Raw genomic sequence first — 13,914 nt, forward strand, 5'->3', positions numbered from 1 at the left:
ATTACTAATCGCACTAATTATACTAAGCCTAATTATATTATATAATCCTTAGCCTCTTACTAAGTACTAACACTGTTATATTTGCTTACGCTAAACTTAATAACTTATTATAATTACTATGCCCTATACACTGTAATTAGCTTATATCCTTCCTATATTCTGTAGATTGTAACCCCTATACCCTAATCTTAAAGTGTAATTAGTCTAATTACCTTATCTAATCCTAGTAAGGTCTATAGTCTACTTAATCTGTAGTAAGCTTACAGAAATATTATCCTTTACTATAATAAAATGTTATAAATTTACTATTCTAGTAGTATTTACTATAGGGAGTCTTTTAGGTTTTAGGATAACTAGCAGAAAAGCCTAGGCTACCTACCTATTAATAACATTAACATAATAAATCAATACCACGTTTATAGGCCTATTTTGTTCTATGTTGTTCTCTGCTAAACGCTTATTAAGTTAATAGTAGAAGGCTTATCTGACATTATGTACACTAAGGCGTAGAATAAAATAGAGCAAAATAGGCCTGTAAACGTGGTATTGGTTCAGTATGTTGATGTTAATGATGAGTGGGTGGCCTGGGCTTATCCGTCATTTATCCTAAAACATGAAAGGGAGTGTAAACGCGTTTTTTTTGGTGGCTCGTGCGCGACGCTTGATCGGCTCAAAAAAAACCAAGGTCCCTCTTAGGTAGTAAGCATGGTTACCTTCTACAGGTTGTCTTGGCTCAGTGGGCAGAGCTGGGCCCTGAAAGCTTGGTCTCACGGGCTTGATGGGGCTTGAATGTATTTCAACGAGATGGATTGAGGGGTAGTGGATGGAGTGGTTTCAGTTGAGTGGATTGGTTTGGATGGTTCCGGGATACGCTATGCTGTGCTCTGTCTGCTCTGCTCTGTCTGTTCTGTCTGCTCTGCTCTGTCTGTACTGTCCGCTCTGCTCTGTCTGTTCTGTCTGCTCTGCTCTGTCTGTTTTGTCTGCTCTGCTCCGTCTGCTCTGCTCTGTCTGCTCTGCTGCTCAACTGTGATACCGCGGGCTACGGATTCGCAAGACCGAGACACGCGTCGACTGCGAGTCCTACACTGCGATGGGTAAGTACGTGTTTGCGCGTCTGCTCACATGACTTGGATGTTGGTTAAAAAACTCACCGGCCTTCTTTCTCGCGCACCACATCCGAGATGACCTCACGGTCCAGCTGCGGAAACATGCCCGTCAGCGTCTCGACGACGACTTGGTGCTCCTGCGCTTGGATGCGACGCGCCTGCTCCGCCTCTGCGCTTGCCTGCCGCGCCGCTGCGTCTTGGGTGCTCAGTCGCTGGCGCGCGCGCTCCTCCTCGGCTGAGAGGCGGGGCGGGAGCTGGGGTTTCTCGCTGAACGGGGCCGACTGGGCGCCGGGGAAGCGCTCGTGGCCGTGTTGCTGGTGGTGGTGGGCGTTGGGGGACAGCGGGGTGGAGCTGCTCCGCGGCGGTGCACTGCTCGATGCGTGCGTGTCTGTGTCGGAGAAGATGCGGCCGATGGTGCTGAGGGGCCGCTGGATGGTGCGCAGGAGGCCGGCGACGGCGGCGTTTTCCTCCTCCGGCTCGTCCTTTGAGTCGGGTTGGTCTCTGTTGCGCAGCGAAGTGGAGCGGCGCGGGCCTGCCGTTTGCGCTTCCATGGAGTTGCGTGTGATGACTTCGGGGCGGGAAGGTTCTGATTTTTCAGAGATGTGGTGGTAGTGCGGGCTCGGCATGCGGTGGTTCTGGGTGGAGGTATGGACATGGACGGGCCCGGCTGCGGACTCGGGGTGAATCTCTGCAGACTCGGGGGCGTGCTTCTCAGCGATGGCGGACACGGCAGCTTCGACGTTCCTGTCGAATTCTTCGTCGGTCACGGTGAGAGAGGTCTTGTCGAGGCCTTCGATAAACTGCACGGCGCCCATCAAGGAGGAGATGTAGTAGCCCGCCTCGCCTCCGAGTTTGTCTTGGTTGCGGAATCGCAGGATGTACTGCACGTTGCTGACGAGGTGGTCTGGGTTCGCCTGCAGGACGGTGTAGATGAGCAAGGGGACAAAGGCGTCGGCGGACTGGTCCGACTTGGAGGTGCGCAGGAAGCCGAAGATGACCTTGCAGCAGTTGAGGACGCAGATGACCTTATCGCGGGGCGCACGGTAGGTTTTGATCTTGAGGAGCTCCTGCTGGGCGAGGGCGAGAAACTTGCGGCCTTTGTCGCCCACGTCTTGGATGTCGAGATGCTCTTCGCGCACCCATTTGTAGATGCGCACCTTCTGGGCCAGGACCTGATCGCGCTCCACGTCCTCCTGGTGCTGGCCCCGGCGGCCGGGGGGTGGGGGCTCCTGGCGGCGGCGGGATTTGCGCGGGGATGCGGGCTCGGGGGGTGGGATGGCGGGGGAGAAGGTCTGGTGGTAGAGCCTGTTCATGACGAGCTTCTCCATGCCCTCGCGGGCGTTGTCGAACTCGGCGTCGGAGACGGAGCGCCAGACGTCGCACTGGGCCATCTTCTTGCTGATGAAGTCGAGGAAGTCGGCGATGATCTTGACCTGCTCGTGGACCATCCACTGCTTCTTGCCAAACTCGAGCAGGAAGGAGCGTAGGAACTTGGCGACGGGGTCGGCGGTGCGGTGGCGCAGCTGCTCGAGGAAGCGGTGGAAGTCAAAGGGCAGGTCGGGCTCGGGCTCGGGGGCTGGCTGGGCGGGCTTGTACTTGGGGGCGTGTGCGCTGGGCGAGCTCGGCTCGACAAAGGAGGTGTTGGTGCCGACTCGGTAGAGCGACGAGGTGCGCGGCGGGGGCGACTGCAGCGAGCGGACCGAGGCGGCGTCGTCGGCGGGCGCGGGGGTGGGCGCGGGCGCGGGGGTGGGCAGCGGCTTGTCGACGGGCATGAGACTCGAGCGGCGGGGCGGGAAGGCGGGCGAGTCGAGGCGCGGGGAGCTGGGGTCGGCCGTGTGCGCGGCTGCCTTGTCAAACTGCTCCATGATGCTCTGGATCTCCGAGTGGTCGTCGTTGGCGGCGTGGTCGGCGCCGTCCAGCTTGGTCGTGTAGTCGGCGGCGGCGGCATCGTCCGAGGAGCGCGCGCTCTTGTCGTGGTGCGGGGGCGGGGGCGGGGGCGGTGACAGCGGCGACGTGGAGCGACTGGGGCTGTTGCTGTGGCTGTGGCTGTTGTTGTTGTTGTTGTTGTTGTTGTTGCTGTGGCTGTTGTTGTTGCTGTGGCTGTTGTTGTTGCTGTGGATGTCGTTGTTGCTGGTGGCCAGGTACTTGTCGTCCTTGGGTGGTGGGGGCGGCGGTGAGGGAGAGCGGACGGGCGCCTTGCCGGCTGCCTTGTCTGTGGGCGTGGGCGTGGGCGTGGGTGCTCGCGGAGGGGTCGAGCTGGACGGGAGGGGGGTCGAGCTGGACGGGAGGGGGGTCGAGCTGGACGGGAGGGGGGTCGAGCTGGACGGGAGGGGGTCGAGCTGGACGGGAGGGGGGTCGAGCTGGACGGGAGGGGGGTCGAGCTGGACGGGAGGGGGGTCGAGCTGGACGGGAGGGGGGTCGAGCTGGACGGGAGGGGGGTCGAGCTGGACGGGAGGGGGGTCGAGCTGGACGGGAGGGGGGTCGAGCTGGACGGGAGGGGGGTCGAGCTGGACGGGACGGGCTTGGACGTGGACGTGGATGTGGACGTGGATGGGGACGTGGACCTGAACCTGAACCTGGACCTGGACCTGGACCTGGACTCGGACTCGGACTCAAGGGGCGACGACTCGACGGCCATGGCCTGCGTCTTGGCCGTGAGCTGCTCGACCAGCTCCGCCGTGCTTCGCTCCGCTGGCCTGCTCGGCTCCGTGCTGTCGACTGTTGCGCCCGAGTCTGGCGCCCGCTCGACCGGCGCCTGCTCGATCGGCTCCCCCTTCGCCGTCGCTATGCCATCGTCGACCGCTGCAGGCTGTCCCTCTTCGTGCACGTGCACGTGCTGCCCCTCTTGTGCGTGCTGCCCCCCGTGTGCGTGCTGCCGTGTGTCTCCATGGCGTGCGTCCTGGCTTGCGGCGGGTTGCGGAGCTGCGTTCGGGCGAGACATGGGCCGCGTTCGGCGATGCGACTTGGGCACGGCGTGGGTTCGTGGGCGAGTCGCTTCCCATGGACCTGCAGTCGCGGCGGCGAGCTTCGGTCGAGGGATTCCGCCGTCGGACCTGCCCTGACCCTGTCCGCGTCTCCAACCAGCCCTCGGCCTCTGGCTCCCGCCCTGCCCGCTAGCCAACCGCCTGCGCCACAACACATCACGCCTGGACCTGTCTGCGCCACAACACCACGCACCCATCGCCAACACCATCGCCATCGCCATCGCCAACACCAACGCCAACGCCAACACCAACACCAACGCCAGCGCCATGTGCGGCATCTTCTTCTCCCTCAGCCGCCATGGCTACGTGGCACCAGACGACAACACTGCGACACGCTTACATAACCGAGGCCCTGATCACACGGGCCTGCACCAAGTAGTCCTCTCACCGCAACAACACCATGCAACCTTCTTGTCCACGGTGCTGTCCCTGCGAGGCACGTCACTCGTGCCCCAGCCATTGCTAGACAAAGTTGCTGGCTCTGTGCTTTGCTGGAACGGCGAGGCTTGGTCGATTCATGGACACGCCGTTGCAGGCAACGACGCCGAGCTCGTCTTCGACCTTCTGCTCAAGACGTGTGCGTCTACCAGCTCACCATCGGATGCCACCGCTTCGGTGCTTCAGCTTCTGTCTGCCATAAGAGGTCCCTACGCCATCGTCTTCTTCGATGCTGTAAACAGGCGCATCTTCTATGGAAGAGACTGCCTTGGGCGACGTTCGCTGCTGAAAAAGTCCACAACAGACGGCACCCTTGTCTTGTCGAGTGTGTGCGACAACGCCACAGGTGACGCGTGGGCTGAGGTGGAAGCCGACGGTGTCTACGTCATGGACTTGACCTCACCAAACCAACACAACATAACCCATATCCCCCATACTCGCATCGGAGAGCCCGCAACCTCACCTCTTTCATTGGTGGGTAGGTGCTGTTCGCCGAGGAGCTTGCTGACACCTGCAGGCCTTGCCCTTTCCACCCATGAACCGCCAGATTCCAACATGTACCGCTGAAGCCGACTACCGAAGCCTGCATCCATTCAAAGCATCCCTGCTCCAATCTTTGGAAGCTCGCACCCAGCACGTCCGGGAAGCCGTAAGCCCTGCACCGGAATCCCCTAACCACGCAGCCAAAGTGGCCGTCTTGTTTTCTGGCGGCCTCGACTGCACCATCCTCGCACGACTCTGCCACGATCTGCTTCCCCTTGACCAAGCCATTGACTTGCTCAACGTCGCTTTTGAGAACCCGCGCATACACAGCAAGCTTGAACCTGGCACCAGCCCTTACGAGCTCTGTCCAGATCGCATCACAGGACGCTCGTCACATGCTGAGCTCAAGCAGGTCTGTCCAGGCCGCACGTGGAGGTTTGTCCCAGTCAACGTGCCGTACACAGAAACAGTGGCACACCGTACGACGGTCATGGCGCTCATGCACCCCCACAACACCGAGATGGACCTCTCCATATCGTACGCTCTCTACTTCGCCTCGCGTGGAAATGGCGTCGTCTCTTCCCCGACTGACGGCGCGACCAAGCCTTACACAACCCCTGCATGTGTGCTGCTCTCTGGCCTCGGCGCAGACGAGCTATTCGGTGGCTATCAGCGCCACGCAACCGCTTTCTCCCGCCACGGCTACCAGGGCCTCATCCAAGAGCTCGAGCTGGACTTCGACCGCCTTGGCAAGCGCAACCTCGGACGAGACGACCGCGTCATCAGCGACTCTCGGAAAGAGGTGCGCTTTCCGTTCCTCGATGAGGACTTGATCGCCCTAGCGCTCCGCCTCTCGGTCGCCGACAAGTGCGACTTTGGCCAGCCAGAGTACCGGCCTTCAGACGATCCGTCGCTGGTCATCGAACCTGCCAAGCGCATACTGAGGATCCTTGCCTATCAGCTCGGCATGAAGCGCGTTGCGACAGAGAAGAAGCGCGCTATCCAGTTCGGCGCGCGGACTGCAAAAATGGAGACCGGCAGAACCAAGGGGACGCATGTCCTGACATGAGTGAGTGAGACTAGAATTTCTCCTCTTCCCTGGCAATGATTATACACAACCCAAATGCTCGACACACCAGTCCTTCCTCAGACGTTGTCGCTTGCTTAAGTGGCGCCTCGTATGGTACGTGGTGTTGGTGAGATTGAACTTGTAAAAGGCAAGTCTGAGCCTTGCATTCAGCCTTGACCATTCCTAATCTCAGTCAAACTGTCACTGACGCAAACTATGGACAAGAAACAAATAGTGTCCGATGCAAACACGTCTTCCTCAGACCGCGAAGCATCGCCACAGCTACACAGCAACACTCAGCCCTGCAACCCATCCTTGATCATTGCATCAATGAGCTGCACATGCCTATCTGCGTTCGTCTCACTCCATTCGGTATCGTAGTTGAGTCCATATGGCCAGATGTGTCCACCTCCGCAGTTAATCACCGCACTCGCACCATCCCAGCTCCTCAGCAGCGGCAGCGCCGTCCGCCAATCGCCCGCCGCGCACTTTGTGTCGAACGCGCTGGTCTGTCCAATACCCAGCGTGTGCGAGATCTCGTGCATGGCCGTGCGCTCATTCATGTACGCCCTGTTGGAGCCAAACCGCAGGTCGCCGTTGAAGTTTGCCTCCGCGGTCGGCACGCCCGGAGCATAGGCTACGCGGATTGTCTTGCTGGCGGACGAGTAGCGACCGTAGCGTGCGACGGCGAGACGCATCGCGGCTTCGATCTTGGCATAGGCGTCGGACTCGTCGGCCGAGGGCGAGGCGGACTTGGACAGCGTCCAGGTAATGGCCCCGGAGACGCTTGAAGCGTATGCCAGGAAGGGAAGGAGGATGCTGAATTTCATGATGGCCGAGGGCTGGTATCAAGCTGCACCTTTGCGGAGCGTCTGCGTAGGGTGCGTTGCGGCGTGAGGCGTTGCTTGTTTGTTTGCACAAAGTACTGCGTCGCCGAACACAATTTATATACCCCGTCTCCCGTGCCCTTTCATCACACACGAGTTCGCCCACGCCTCTATCTACCTACCTACCACCCAAGGACCCACCTCCCTACTAGTGCGCCCACAAAACCAGCTAGCCATGCATCGCCCGTGCTTCCGCGTTTCCTGTATAGGGCCTTGGCATCCTCTGCTGAAACACTGTCTTGCCGCTTTCCTGTACCGGGCCATCTGAACGCGCCGATCTGCACACCTCGGGGGATGGCACGCGGAGGATGGCACCGGGGGGGATGGCACCGGGGGGGATGGCACCGGGGGGTTGCGCGCCGTCTGCGTGCGGGCAGCGGGGGGTTGGCGGGGCGCGGAAGAGGGTGAACGCGGGTGGGGTGGGTGAATGCCTCGTGCAGCGTTTGCGCAGCGTGGTGTACGAAAGCCTGACGTCTACGAACAACTAGAATTCGGATGGCGGAGTGGCTGGGATGGATGGATAAAGAGCTGGGATGGAATGAGATAGCAACGGCGACGGCAACGGCGACTGGGGGGGTGAGATGGATGCTTGGGCTTGGAGGTACTAGGTTAGAATCAATTAGCGCGCTCTATAGAGATAGAGAAGTTGTTGTGGGGTGCTGGGCTTTGGGTTCTGGGGTTGGATGGAAGATTGGTAGGTTGGTAGAGTGGTGTTTGTTGCATTCACGGTATTCACTGTATTCACTGTACCCACTGTACTCACTGTACTCACTGTACTCACTGTACTCACTGTACTCACTGTACTCACTGTACTCACTGTACTCACTGTATTTACTGTATTTAGTGTATTCAGTGTATTCACTAACCTTCCGTTCTCGAGAACCGTGTACCATCCATCCCGCCAGACCCATCTCCACAGTCATGCAAGACACTATGTTCTTCCTTAACGTGGCGCTGCTCGCACGACTGTCCAACCAGAGCCTCGCGCAGTAAAAAGCGGCGTGCACATGTAATGAATTCAGCATCTCCCGCCGGCCCTCGCTCGTTTTCTTGCTTGGCAGGGCCATACTCAATTCGCCAATCACTACTCGCTCAACCAGAGGATACGCTTGAGCTGACCAACGCTAAAGCTGACCTGACCACCAACTCACCAACTTAGTCCAAGCAACACGCAAGAACACTAAGATTAAAATCTTTGTAGCTGCTGCACTCTACAACAATAAAATATAACTGATAACGTATTCAACAGGTAAGTCGGCCACACGGGCGAGTCGGCCACTCTGCCAAGACCACACCAATATTCTACCCTATTATGGCTTGCATTAGCCCATATTGGTATTGTTTATAACGTACTCCACGGGTGAGCGGATCAAACGGGTGAGCGGATCACTCTGCCAAGACCACACCAAATCTCTACCCTATTATAGCTTACATTAGCCCACTTTGGCCTTATATATAGTAGTGCAGTATATAATATTATTTAGAAACATCTTCTACAGCCTTCTTACATGTACGTAAGTTATGTCTAATATTATAGCACTTTTTATAGCGTCTTTAGGTTACTTCCCCTCCTTTAGCGCGCACTTGCTTCTTTACCTTCTTACTATTACTATGCGCCCTAAACTTAGTTAGAGTAGTTAATTAAAGGCCTTCCTTAGCTGTTAGGACTTTCTCCTGCTATAATTGCTTTCTTTTATGCAATTTACGTCGCATAGCAGCCTTATTTACTGCTTAAAGCCTAGTAATCTCTCTTTAAGCTAACACTAGCTTATGCGCTACTATAGCTGCGCCTTTAGTAAGCTTTTTAAAGGCCTTAACTATTAAAGTTAGTAAGCTGCTTGCATACCTTTAAATCCTCTCTTAAACTAGCGTTAATTGCGACCCTAATTGTAGGGTAGTGCTTAGGGTTTAGGACTGCCAGGGCTTATCTTCTACAGTAGGTAGTGGTAGGGTACGTAGGCGGACATTAAGACCTATTATAACCCGTTCTAGGTTAAGGGGGACTATTCTAGCGCCTTAGAAGCCTCCTTAGATATTACTAGAAGTAAATGTCTCCTTATAGGCGTCTATAAAGCATAGTAGGAACTTAGTTTTAGTAATATAAGTAATATAGTTATATATAAGATTCTTAGCTTAGCGCCTATATACCTTTTTTAGAGGGGCAAAATAACCTATATCTAGTAGTTATAAGAGGTAAGATAAGTATAGAGGCATACATAGTGTAACAATCTTTACTTCCTTATAGTATTGTTAGAAGTTAAGAGAGTTATGGCTCTTGTGGCTGTTAATAAGGAGTAGCTAGTGCACTCCTTAGGTGCGCGTCTTTGTATAGGCATTAAAGTGCTTTAACTAGTCTAGACCAAGCTTGTTAGTAGTCTATCTGTTCTTAGAGACTCCAATAACCTAGTTATAGGGCAGATTGTCCTCTTTATACCAGGTAGAGAGGTGGTTGCAGCCTTTAAAGATAATAAAGGGTAGAATAGCCTACCTTATACCATTAATGCCCTGTATAACTGTTGTCTACTCTTAATTGCCCTACTATACTGCCTTTAGCCGTCCTTAACACTCTAAGCCTGTAACAACTACTCCTGTTAATATCTAGCCTATTATAAAGCCTGTCTTATTAAAGTTATATATGTTATTGTCCTAGATACTATACTTAGCTTTAACATTTGCTATAAGCCTAAACTAGCCCCTAATAATCTCTAGATCCTTACAGAGGGCTCTCTTATAGTTATACTTACAATTAAACCTTACTTTAAGGTTAGGGCAGCGCTTAACAAACGTATTAGGCTAGTTTATGCTAACATAGCCTATATTACGCTTAGTACGCAAAGAATTAGCTATATTAGCTATAGCAGCCAGCTAAGAGGTAAATCCTTATACATCTAGCTTAAGGATATACTTAGTAATCACGTCCTTCTTAGTCTAGTCTATAATCTGTTAAACTAGCGTATAATTAGCTTATGCAGGTTGTTCTGTATATTAAGCGTGTAGTATACTGTAAGGCGCGTTATATATAGCTGCAGCGCGTTACAGGGTAAGTGTTACGTCTTATTTAATTGCCTAGAGCGCAAGCTGTATTGTAGCTTCTCTTAAGGGCGTAGATTAATGTTGTTGTTGAGGCATTGCGTGGTAAGGTGGAGGTTTGGTGTGGTCTTGGCAGAGTGATCCGCTTACCCGTTTGATCCGCTCACCTGTAGAGTACGTTAAGCCTAAACTAGCCTTATATAATCTCTAGATTCTTATAAAGGGCTTTTTAATAGTTGTACTTATAATTAAACTTTACTTTAAGGTTAGGGCAGCGCTTAATAAATATATTAGGCTAGTTTATGCTAACATAGCCTATATTATACTTAGCACGCAAAGAATTAGCTATATTAGCTATAGCAGCTAGCTAAGAGGCAAATCCTTATATATCTAGCTTAAGAATATACTTAGTAATTACATCCTCCTTAGTCTAATCTATATTCTGTTAAATTAGCGTATAATTAGCTTATATAGGTTGTCCTGTGTATTAATTATATAGTATGCTATAAGGCGTGTTGTATATAGCTGCAGCGCGTTATATAGTAAGGTTTGCGTCTTGTTTAAGTGCCTAGAGCGCAAGCTGTATTACAGCCTCTTTTAAGGGCGTAGGTTTATGTTGTTGTTGAGTTATCGCGTTATAAGGTAGAATGTTGGTGTGGTCTTGGCAGAGTGGCCAACTCGCCCGTGTGGCCGACTTACCCGTTAAATACGTTACTAGATAACCCTAACCTAAAAATAACTCTTACCTTAAGCTAACTCTAACCTTAAATTAACTAACTCTAAGAGTTGTTATAAATATAATCCTAACATGTTTAAATTATCTTCTAAATAGGTTTAGAAGATAATCCCTAGCGTTGGTCAGGTGGAGCTGCCAATGCAAGGTTGAGCTCTTAGCGTTGGTCAGCTCAAGCGTGTCCTGGCTCGACTTCCCCCTGCCATTTTTCTTTCCCACCATCCGTCTCTCTCCTTACTTTGCTCTTGCGCATTTCCCTTCTGCCCGCCCTGCTCCACTTCGCTGCACGCTCGCGCTCTCCACGCTCTGTCACGAGACTCTGTGCGCCGTCTGCGCGAATGCTGAGTTGGAGAGGGGTTCCTGGTGTTGACGGTGGCGGTGGCCTTGTGATGGATTCGTTCTTGGTTTGTGAGAGATCATGTGGCGTGAGCGAGGTTGGGAGAGGTGGTTTTTGAAAGGCGAGGCCAGGTTTACGTGGGTTCGTGGTTGCAGTGGAGGGGAGGTTGGTAGGCATCGGCGGAATGGTTCTGGGTTGCGTGATTGGCCGATTCGTTTCCAGCTGCACGGCCTTGGCGTCAAAGGCCCTTACAAGCCGACATGTGCGGGGCGGAGAGTCACGTCTCCACGAGGTCGAGGGATGGAGGTGGGTGGAAACGCCTAGGCAGCCAAGGCTTTTGCAATCAGCTCCTGGGGCCTCCCGCTCATGGGAATCTGCAGCGCCAGCTCGTGTCCCTGCTCCGTCATCTTGCCCCACGTCTTTCGCAGGATCTTGATGATCTTGTCCTCGTCATGCTCCTTCTCAAACGCCTCGAACTGGTCGTCCAGAAACACCAGACAGGCTACGTCCTCCAGCACCTGCGTCTCCTCGTCCTGCTTCAGATCCTCCTTCCGTATCAGGGCGCCGATGCGCTGCATTGTCTCGGCTGCGTACCCGGCTTCCTCGCATATCGCCATGACGAGCTCGGCCTGTCGCTTCTTGAGGTACGTCCGCCATGCGTGATAGCCCACGCGCGTCATGGGGTAGCTGGCGCGCGGGACTTCCCAGCGGCGGAAGTGCTGGGCGCGGATTGCGAGGCGGAGATGGTCGGGCGCGTCGGGCGCACGCTTCTCGAGGTAGGAAGTGCTTTTCTGCGCGTAGTGGAGTTCGTAGGGGACTTCTTCGCCGTTGATGGTCGTCTTGTTGGGGTCTAGCGCGTGGGCAGCGTCAATGGCCGCGAGCGCTTTCTCATACATGGCTTGGGATGTCATGGCTTGAATGGGCGCGTTGGTAGAGGACTTGCTGTGATGAGAGCGGAGGGTTGATGGTCAGCTACATCGTGCATCGTGGGAGATGTGATTGGTTGTGCTAGCAGCGGGGCGACAGCGGGATGCCCCACCACAAGGTGGGGGTTGTCGTAGTGTCCGCTTCCTTTGGCATCGATCCTACTACATCGCAGTTGCATCGATCTGCAGGGCTGCTGACATCGTGCGATTGGGTCAGTCTTCCCACAAACCCCTCAAGCCTCGAGCTCAACACCTGCCTTCCATGCTTCCAACTTCAGTCTCATGGATACGTCTACGACTCTGCCGTCCGTACAGTCCAGCATTGACAAACCGTCTCCCCCATCGTCCCAGCAACATCTTCTTTCACTTCACCATATCTGCGAGAAAAGAGCGATCCGACACAGCTCTCGCCTGGAGCCGCTGAGCCGCTCATGATTACAGAAGTGCAAGACTCAAACGAAGAAAATAAGAGACTCTTTGTGCAGACATTGTTGAGAAGTAGGTAGCGGCAAGAACAATGGTGTGTTAGAATGCGACACGCCTAGCATGTTTCCTTTCAATGCACATCATCTATCTCCCACCTCTCCTTAGTCGGCCCCACAAGGGTCAAACAATCTGTTGGAATCCCCCATTTCTCTCGACACCAACTGCATTCTGTAGCCAGCTCGCGCTCTTGCCGTCTCCAAGACCTTGCCTGTGGCCCCGTTGATATGATGAAACGTAGAAATGAAAGGTTAGTGTTCAGACAAACAATGTGAAACCCCTTTCCATTGTCGTCATTAGAGCTCTCGGTAGAAGATTTCCTCAAGTTGGTGACCCTAGTCGGGATGTAATAATTGGTGGGTTTCACAGCTGAGTGTTGCGCTGACATATCACTGGCAGGTACCGGCTTCCACTCAGCGAGTGGAGGGTATGGAGACTGTTGCTGCTATTCTTGAACGTTGAACTTCAAAATCTCTTTTGACTTACTCTGGATATGCTACCAAGCTGCATAGGAAGAGCGGCTCCCACGGTTGTTGGTCCTTCCCTCAAGGTCAGCTGTCTTTACTCGTGGGACAAGTTGAATGCGTTTTCCAGTACTGTACAAATCTCTTATGCAACCAAATATACAGCGTTTAGCTCGGTAGCAGCCGGTGGGTCTACAGTCTAGTGTTAGTCACTGGACTGTGGACTCTGGAAATGACTGAACTGTGGACTTTGGAAATGACAAGATCTACAAGTGATTGGCCAACTCAGAGCTGCAACACACTGTTGGTAGTTGTGGGGTAATGGCAACGCCGATTGTGAGTCCCACCAAATAGCCATGAACCAAGACACCCCTAGCTGCTCCTCTGCAGGCGCCATCGTATTCAGTTTTGCGCTCCCACGCATCGTCAAGAGCTTCTACTCCCTGCATCTCTTGCTGGACGATTGGTACTCCCTCGACTTGCTCAGCACCTTTTGGGACCGTTCCGTCCCACTGTAAGCCAAGCTCGAAACCCACTCGTTCCAACGTGGGCTGGTGAGCTGGAAGACGTGGTCGACCATAGGCTGAGTTTGGTCGTAGCAGCGGTTCTTACTAGATTGCTAATCAGTGTGGCCATATATTGCACACCGTGTTGCTGCAATAGTGAGGGGTTGTATACAGCCAGGTTGGATTGAATTCGCAACTGTGTACAGAGAAGGAAACCACGCTAACAGCGTGAGCGCAACCAGGGCACTATGTCCATGTACATGCTTTCTCTCGCAGTTGTCGTCGTATCCGTGGCCCTTGAACTGTCAATGCAGATGTCTTATAGTTGGCTTGAGGGTATTCGATAGTATCCCATGTAGTAAATGACGATAGAATTTTCGTGTCAAGGATCACCGAAACAGCACCCGTAATGAAGACAAAGAGTTTGGAAAGCAATAAAGCGAGTATAGATGGCCTTCAGAGAGCTCG

At 53.7% G+C, this 13,914-nt stretch overlaps 5 protein-coding genes across 5 annotated transcripts, besides 20 other annotated features; 1 reads left to right on the forward strand and 4 right to left on the reverse strand.

Annotated features, from left to right (window-relative positions):
• Window positions 1-236: part of a mobile genetic element that runs on past the window's edge.
• A 462-nt stretch (window positions 237-698) lies between these two features.
• Window positions 699-755: a dispersed repeat.
• A 284-nt stretch (window positions 756-1,039) lies between these two features.
• On the reverse strand, window positions 1,040-4,047 carry EKO05_0008982 (uncharacterized protein; the record flags this gene model as incomplete). Its single annotated transcript, XM_059637439.1, has 3 exons — window positions 1,040-1,085; window positions 1,152-3,700; window positions 3,775-4,047. 3 exons carry the CDS (start codon window positions 4,045-4,047, stop codon window positions 1,040-1,042), a joined length of 2,868 nt encoding a protein of 955 aa, XP_059493422.1.
• Window positions 2,890-2,927: a tandem repeat.
• Window positions 3,134-3,242: a tandem repeat.
• Window positions 3,625-3,660: a tandem repeat.
• Window positions 3,661-3,706: a tandem repeat.
• Window positions 3,707-3,719: a tandem repeat.
• Window positions 3,777-3,815: a tandem repeat.
• Window positions 4,048-4,270: 223 nt separating the features above from the next.
• Window positions 4,271-4,313: a tandem repeat.
• Window positions 4,314-4,348: a tandem repeat.
• Window positions 4,349-4,359: a tandem repeat.
• On the forward strand, window positions 4,358-6,080 carry EKO05_0008983 (uncharacterized protein; the record flags this gene model as incomplete). The annotated part of the gene is made up of 2 exons (XM_038942110.2): window positions 4,358-5,002; window positions 5,046-6,080. 2 exons carry the CDS (start codon window positions 4,358-4,360, stop codon window positions 6,078-6,080), a joined length of 1,680 nt encoding a protein of 559 aa, XP_038795598.2.
• Window positions 6,081-6,376: 296 nt separating this feature from the next.
• On the reverse strand, window positions 6,377-6,910 carry EKO05_0008984 (uncharacterized protein; the record flags this gene model as incomplete). Its single annotated transcript, XM_038946674.1, has 1 exon — window positions 6,377-6,910. The coding sequence occupies one exon, from the start codon at window positions 6,908-6,910 to the stop codon at window positions 6,377-6,379; it is 534 nt and encodes a 177-aa protein (XP_038795599.1).
• Window positions 6,911-7,077: 167 nt separating this feature from the next.
• Window positions 7,078-7,116: a tandem repeat.
• A 583-nt stretch (window positions 7,117-7,699) lies between these two features.
• Window positions 7,700-7,797: a tandem repeat.
• A 271-nt stretch (window positions 7,798-8,068) lies between these two features.
• Window positions 8,069-8,202: a mobile genetic element.
• Window positions 8,202-10,179: a mobile genetic element.
• Window positions 9,695-9,726: a tandem repeat.
• Window positions 10,180-10,680: a mobile genetic element.
• Window positions 10,681-10,713: 33 nt separating this feature from the next.
• Window positions 10,714-10,912: a mobile genetic element.
• Window positions 10,717-10,780: a tandem repeat.
• On the reverse strand, window positions 10,903-11,244 carry EKO05_0008985 (uncharacterized protein; the record flags this gene model as incomplete). Its single annotated transcript, XM_038946675.1, has 1 exon — window positions 10,903-11,244. The coding sequence occupies one exon, from the start codon at window positions 11,242-11,244 to the stop codon at window positions 10,903-10,905; it is 342 nt and encodes a 113-aa protein (XP_038795600.1).
• Window positions 11,245-11,387: 143 nt separating this feature from the next.
• On the reverse strand, window positions 11,388-11,963 carry EKO05_0008986 (uncharacterized protein; the record flags this gene model as incomplete). The annotated part of the gene is made up of 1 exon (XM_038946676.2): window positions 11,388-11,963. The coding sequence occupies one exon, from the start codon at window positions 11,961-11,963 to the stop codon at window positions 11,388-11,390; it is 576 nt and encodes a 191-aa protein (XP_038795601.2).
• Window positions 11,964-13,152: 1,189 nt separating this feature from the next.
• Window positions 13,153-13,195: a tandem repeat.
• Window positions 13,196-13,914: the final 719 nt, after the last annotated feature.

The sequence above is a fragment of the Ascochyta rabiei genome, chromosome 16 (genome assembly GCF_004011695.2).
Source record: "Ascochyta rabiei chromosome 16, complete sequence".
NCBI lineage: Eukaryota > Fungi > Ascomycota > Dothideomycetes > Pleosporales > Didymellaceae > Ascochyta > Ascochyta rabiei.